General features: G+C 36.8%; 1 protein-coding gene and 1 long non-coding RNA gene across 2 annotated transcripts; one reads left to right on the plus strand and one right to left on the minus strand.

Annotated features, from left to right (window-relative positions):
* Positions 1 to 167: 167 nt before the first annotated feature.
* On the minus strand, positions 168 to 6,310 carry LOC116302584 (solute carrier family 25 member 32). Its single transcript, XM_031711918.2, has 11 exons — positions 6,065 to 6,310; positions 5,724 to 5,818; positions 4,953 to 5,008; positions 4,320 to 4,405; positions 3,549 to 3,659; positions 2,831 to 2,880; positions 2,547 to 2,660; positions 2,166 to 2,258; positions 1,804 to 1,862; positions 1,358 to 1,408; positions 168 to 495 (listed from the first exon to the last, which is right to left on the minus strand). Exons 1-11 carry the CDS (start codon positions 6,222 to 6,224, stop codon positions 423 to 425), a joined length of 948 nt encoding a protein of 315 aa, XP_031567778.1. The 5' UTR covers positions 6,225 to 6,310; the 3' UTR covers positions 168 to 422.
* Positions 818 to 2,899, plus strand: LOC116302585 (uncharacterized). The gene is made up of 2 exons (XR_004197869.2): positions 818 to 1,157; positions 1,867 to 2,899. It is a non-coding gene; the product is annotated as an uncharacterized LOC116302585 (long non-coding RNA).
* Positions 6,311 to 6,561: the final 251 nt, after the last annotated feature.

The following is a 6,561-nucleotide window of genomic DNA, read 5'->3' on the forward strand; positions in this document are numbered from 1 at the left end:
GGTAAGTTTTATCTCACTGGCCCACACCCGGTATATTGGTAGCCCATAACTTTCCTATGTATTTGATATCCTCTCCCAAATTATCTGCAAAGAACTTATCCTCCAAAATAAATCTTGCTGAGCCCTCACACCATGTCTTGATATTATGATAGAAAATCCCCTAAAGATAAAAGTATAGTATTTACTTTATTATAATTAACTTGGATTTGACATTATTCACAGTGCATTTCTTTGAATTTGATATATGTTGTTTAGTTGTCTCTTCGTGTGGTTTTCTTGGCATGCTCGCATTTCCTGGAAATACCATGTACTGTACTTGGGCCCTGGATCTTATTGATGAACTAAAAGACCTCAGGTGACTTCCAAGTGACGAGCATATGTAATTGAAGGTGTACTGTAATTTGGCTCCATTTTACTGCAGATCATTTCTTTGGTAAAAGGTAATACACGACATTTTCATACACTACAAAAGTTATTGCACAAGCTGGGACTACTCTGCAAAGAACATAAAACACATAAATATAAGTAAATAAGTACACAGGTTAATATAATATGGTTTACCAATGGTGAACTGAAGGCTGGGTACCATGAATTGCTGTTTATTTTATAATGTATTAGAACAGAAGTGAGTGTTGCTAAGTTGTTATGTGCACTGTCAGCACAACACTAGCATAGGGAAGGTGGCATGGGGGGAGATTGGGGTACCTTCCCCCAAAAACAAAATTAATTAATTCATGTGGGATTCCTGCGGATTTGGCACTAAAATGGTTACTGTACATTGCCCCCCCCCCCCCCCCCTCCATGATAGAGACCTCACTATGTCCCTGCAGCACAGAAAGAGAAGGGAATATGGGATGCACCATCAGCTTCCCGGTTCACCAATAGCTTGATGCTATACTGCAGGATGACATCCTTGCAGGTATCACTGCCAGGGTTCATTACATCCTCAGTGGTTCTTTTACAGTATATTGTTGTAGATGGGGCTGCCATTTAAAGTTGTCATCCAAGCAACAAGGGATTCACAGTCCCCAATATAGAGAGACATGACTTTTTCATCTTCCAATTTTTCACCCTCAGCCAGGGGTCAAACCTGATTTTTTACAGATTAAAAGCTGGAAGCACTAGCCACTGCATCATCAAGCTATTATGTATCAGAGGTAAGACCTGACCTTTATTTAAGTGAATAGAGTACAGTTGCTAATGCCATCCATGAGCACAACAAACGTTGCAAAGAATTGAAAGGAAACAGCACTGGAAACTACTACTGTCAGTGTCAATGTTTACTTCCTGTATGCTTTATTAATGAACGCCGAGCACAGAAAAAGCTGTATTATTTGTTAATCACCAAAATACAAACCTGATTATACTTGGCACCATGCCTTTATAAAACCCAGTAATTCCTTCATATCTATCACAAAGAAAATGCCATGCATCAATATTCCATAATCAATCATTGAAATGCCCTGGATTTCAGAGGTTCCCAGTTGCGAAGTGCTTCTTTTTCTGACCTCAAGCGTTTTTCAGGTCCACCGGTTTTTCCTCCCTCTTCTCAAATCAATCCTAACTTATTCAAACTGGTTAGAGCTGTGCTCCGGGGTCATTTATGGACTGTATAGCAGCTGCCAGAGGTACCTTCACATGCTTTCAGTTCGACCTCATTGAGCTGCGCCACTGCTGACTTGCGGACAAGTTTTTTTTCTTAAAGTCCTTAACCTCTTACCAAACAACGTCTGAAGTGAGAGAGCTTCTTATTTCCAGGGTGAAAATTCAAATAAAATGAAATATAAGGCTGAATGGTCTTACCTGAATACTTTCCTTATGATATCAATTGCTCCATTATATTGCCCTATTGTGTTATGATTCTAGGGAGAAAAGACAAAGTTCATGGAAAAGAAAGCATCATATCAATGTAAATTCATAAACTCATATGGAAAAAGGTTGTAGGAACCAAAGAAGATCAGAAATAGGTGATAGCTGATTGGAGATAGGTCATTCCAATGGATCGAAGAATAGCTGGAATATTATTCTCTATTCTAAATTAATATTATATTATTTTGCTCTAACAACTTATTTTGAAATAGGTACTGTATATATAGAAAGAAAGTAAAAGTTTAGAATATATTAAAATTATTACTGAGTTAATTGCAGTATATGCTAATACATACTTGTAATCTTGATCTAATGACTTGGTAAGGGTAGGTGACACTAGCGGCAAATATCTTAGACAAGGAAGCCATAATCAAGTAATCAAAAGAATTCTGGGGAAAAAAGAAGAAAAGTATTTATTGAGAGATTGCTCGATCGCCTCAATGTGACCAGGGTTCAATTTCTAGACCTGGTGCCATATGCAAGTAGAGTTTTCTAGTTGGTTTTCTTCTGTGCTTTGAGGGTTTTTAACCTGGTTTTACCGGCTTACCTACTGTACCTGCCGCAAAAACCACCTTTTCTAAATTCCTATTCCATCAGGGAAAGAGGGACAAGTGTTACCCTTGTAAACCAGAACAATATTATTATAAATATGCATGCAAATCTACTACAGTACCTACCAGTTTCTGGTTGATTGGTGGATTAAAATAATGACTATGAGCTTTCTTTAATTCTTCGTAGGCCATAAATTGAAGTGCTCCATGGGTTACACCAAATATTCCTGGTAGATATCCCTGATGGAAAATAATCAAGCCTATCATAATTAATACATGTAACATATGCTGTAAACCTGGAACTGGTGCAGAGCACCCTAGATAGTGGTAGAACGGAAGCAAGATAAATTTTCATTCACCCACCATGACCATATTCTAATGATGGAATGGCAATAATGAAATTAACAAACCTTGTACAGCCCCCTCAAGCCTTCATATCTCCACACTTTTACCAAAGTATCTAGTTTTGCAAAGGACAATTGTTAAATTCATATAACCTTTGCACTAAGGCCATAGTTGCTTGGAAAGCTATTTTTCAGCAGTTCATAAAACAAGCCATAAAAAATGGTGATCCAAAAAGAAAAGTTGTCTTGTTTGAACATCATTGGTGGTAATAGCCCTGTATGTTTTATGCAGACGACACTTTTGATATTTGGTGGTTTTAAATCATACATGTTTCGGCAGGTTCGACTGCCATCATCGGTGATGGTATAAGTAAAGTAAGATTACAAAATATATAGCAGAAGAAAACAATGGGTGATAGTACAATGGAAATAAAACTAATGTAAGCCCTGTATGTACCCCTACATTAATTGGCATTATAGAGGCCATGTTGCAGGAGTAATAACTACATGTAAAGACAAAGTTTGCAATAAAGCAAAAATAATATATTAATCTATTTAAAAAATATAACATTAGATAGCACTGTGCTTCAATGAATTTGTTGTACATAAGGGGTAATCTTATACTTTACATGTATGAACAGCTGACACTGGTCAGTCGACTGTCCCCTGATAGCAGTGGCCGATAGTCGGGGTCGAATGTTGGCCAACTATCGGCCATGCATTGACCAAGTGTTAGCCAACAGTAAGGTATAAGGTACAGTATATATTGTAAAGTATAGCTTACCCAGCATGCTTTTATATCGTTGCTGCTGAACACTGTATTCTCCACTGTATTGTAGACACATTCTTGTCTTAACCACCCAGATAGGGTTGGTGAGAGTCAATGTAACAAGCCCTGCAAAAAATAAAATTTATAAAAACCAAACTTGGACTTTTTATTGGCTCTGTCATCTGTCCTACTCTGTCCTACTGATTAACGATAAGTATGAACATGAACAAGAAAAAAAAACTAGAGGGAAGTAAAATATGTACCATTGAAATTTGGAGGATTATTAGGGGTTCATCAGGATCACAGTGCTTTAACCGTGACTGTCTATTGCAATAGTCCATGACAATAGCAGCAATTATTGGTACATGCAATTGAGACAACAAGCATTGTATCGACCCGATAGCCTCACTTGTATGATTCTTATAACAAAAGAATTTCTCATTTCAGGCTCAGCTGTGATAACAGCAATTCAAACACCTTGTCCAGAGAGTTTCCTGATTAATGAGGCCAAGCCGTTAGGGGTAATTTAAGACATGGTCTTGAAACGGCAGTTGACACAAAATTGCCACAAACAATAGATTGCTTTAATGAATTACCAACACCGAGACCTGTTAGGGGTAAACTTTCAACAGCAACACCTGAACATTCCAAAATTGCAACATAGGCAGTTGAGAAATTCAGATGGAGGACATGGTTTTCCCCCCCACCCCCCGCCTTCATAGGGCCTCAATAATGTCATATGTCAAAGGTACATATATATGGACACAATTTCATTGCTGCCCTTACCAGTTACTGCACCAGCTAGAAGGTGCTTTTCTGCTCCTAGTGGCTTCTCACTATCATCATGCATCCAGGCTTTAATAATATTATAACTGTTTTAAAACATGAAGAGCACTGTCAATAAAATAACCAATGATCTGAAGAAACTAAGAGAATTCAAATGGAAAAAGGTAACTTTATAAGACAGCACTGTAAAAATACAGGTAGAACTTATGATATACAATGTAAAATGTGTGTTCCTAAATTAATAGACCCTTTGATCTTCTAAAGACATTAGCATTTCCCCATTTCAGATCACTTGTCATTCCCTTGAGTACTGTTTCTCTGTTTACCAGTAATGCTCAAGGGAATAATATATCGTCTGAAATAAGAAAATATTGTTGTGAGCTGAATGGATGCAATTACATGTACATGTAAATAGGTCCTACATAATACAGGGTGGCACAGGGGGAGACGGCATCATGCATATACGCGTCATGTGTATAACTACTGTATAAACAGCAAACCCAAACCTCATGAATCAAGCTCTACATTTTACTATTTTCATGCATCAGGTAATTATTTTGGACTGAATCCTGTGTCATAGGTATAATGTTCAGTGTCACCCTCTGAATATAGTAACCTACAATGTATACATACCCAAAAAAGTAAAGTCCCCATGCAGAACCATTTCCGAGTACATTAGGCGCTGCACCCTAAACAAAATATAAATATCATAACAAAACAAAAAATGATGAATCATGAGTAAATAATAAAATATTATGGTTATAATAATAATATATAGTTTATTTCCAGCCTCCACAGTGATGTCCGTAGTGGGGAAATAAAGAGGGATTTCCCTTGTGTTTTTCATTTCTCCAGGCCTTGACCATGGACCTTTACTGAGACAGCGAACATGGTGCATTTTGTTCAAGTTTTGGTACGAACGTCTTTTGTTCATCATTTCACAATATACAGTAGTGTTGTTTGTATCAAAACTAGACCAGAATGCATTCTGCTTATCAAACTTAGAAAAGGCCTATGCATAGATATGGGCACTGTATTATACAAGCTTGATGCATGTCTTTCTTAAGCTTAGTTTTCACTTGCATCGGAAGATCAGAAGGTGTCCATTTTCTTCCGATTCTGATTCTGACTCAGATCCTTTTAACAACAAATGAAAACTAAATATTGGTATCAGAAGCATAAGCAGAAAACCAATCATAGTACTCTTCTCCAGGCTCTCTTCAATGTTAGGAAAGCACATATACATCAAATCGAGGCTTCTGCTTCTGATTCTGTTTCTGCTTACGGTGATCGATTACTGCTTACTCAGATTCTGACTCCGATTCTAAAGCAAGTGAAAACCAAGCTTTAATAATTTGTATAAGCATCCAATGCACTACTCCATTAGCTAGTGTAACTACAAACCTGATACAATCCTCGCCATCCATCATTCCTTATTATGGATCTTGTTGCGTCTAAAAATCCCTTGTATTTAGGCCCACGTCCAAGACCATCATTCACTTTAAAGCAAATGTCATTACTAGTTTTCAGAGAATAGCAAACTGTCTTGTTATTATATATTTTACAACTTCACAACTTCTAAGATCAAGAAAACAATTGGGTTTCAGAAATTGAAGGAGGCAACGTCGAGACGATTTTCACAAAGATTTCTTTCAACTTCGCGATCAAAATAAAAATCAAGGCTTCCTAGTATTTAGATATAGGGCGTAAGACATTGGTTATTGGACAGGAATCAATGATCTCACCTTGCAGACGTACTTTCATCAAGTCAAGAGGATGCAAACACATGGTTGCAGAAACACCTCCACAGACTCCAGCAATCAAATGTTCGTAGCGAACATGTCGAAGTAGTGACTTGTCAGGCATATTTACAGCAGATTTCGAGACACTATGACCCCCACTCATATCTTATGAAAAATACGAGTAACAAAAACTTAACGAATTATATAATAAAATAGTGGAAAAGATGTCGTAACTTGGCAGCCATTTTAGCTGAGATTTGTTTCCAGTCTCTTGGCCGTTAGGTATTACGCAATATGTTGATCAGGAAAGGATTACAATTTATTAAAAATTACAAAAACGTTTTAGGAATTAAATATAGAAATAGTTATAAATTATTTATCTTTCTTATTTATATAGCTTATTTATTTTTTTGTCATTTTAATTTTTTTATAATGAGTGGGAAATCGCATTTTTAAGTTTTTTTGCTCCTGTTTTAAAATAAAAGGACGGAAAAAATATG

This window comes from Actinia tenebrosa, unplaced genomic scaffold (genome assembly GCF_029948245.1).
Source record: "Actinia tenebrosa isolate PJP-AT-01 unplaced genomic scaffold, QUT_ActTen_1.0 PGA_scaffold0__85_contigs__length_37466705, whole genome shotgun sequence".
Taxonomy (NCBI): domain Eukaryota; kingdom Metazoa; phylum Cnidaria; class Anthozoa; order Actiniaria; family Actiniidae; genus Actinia; species Actinia tenebrosa.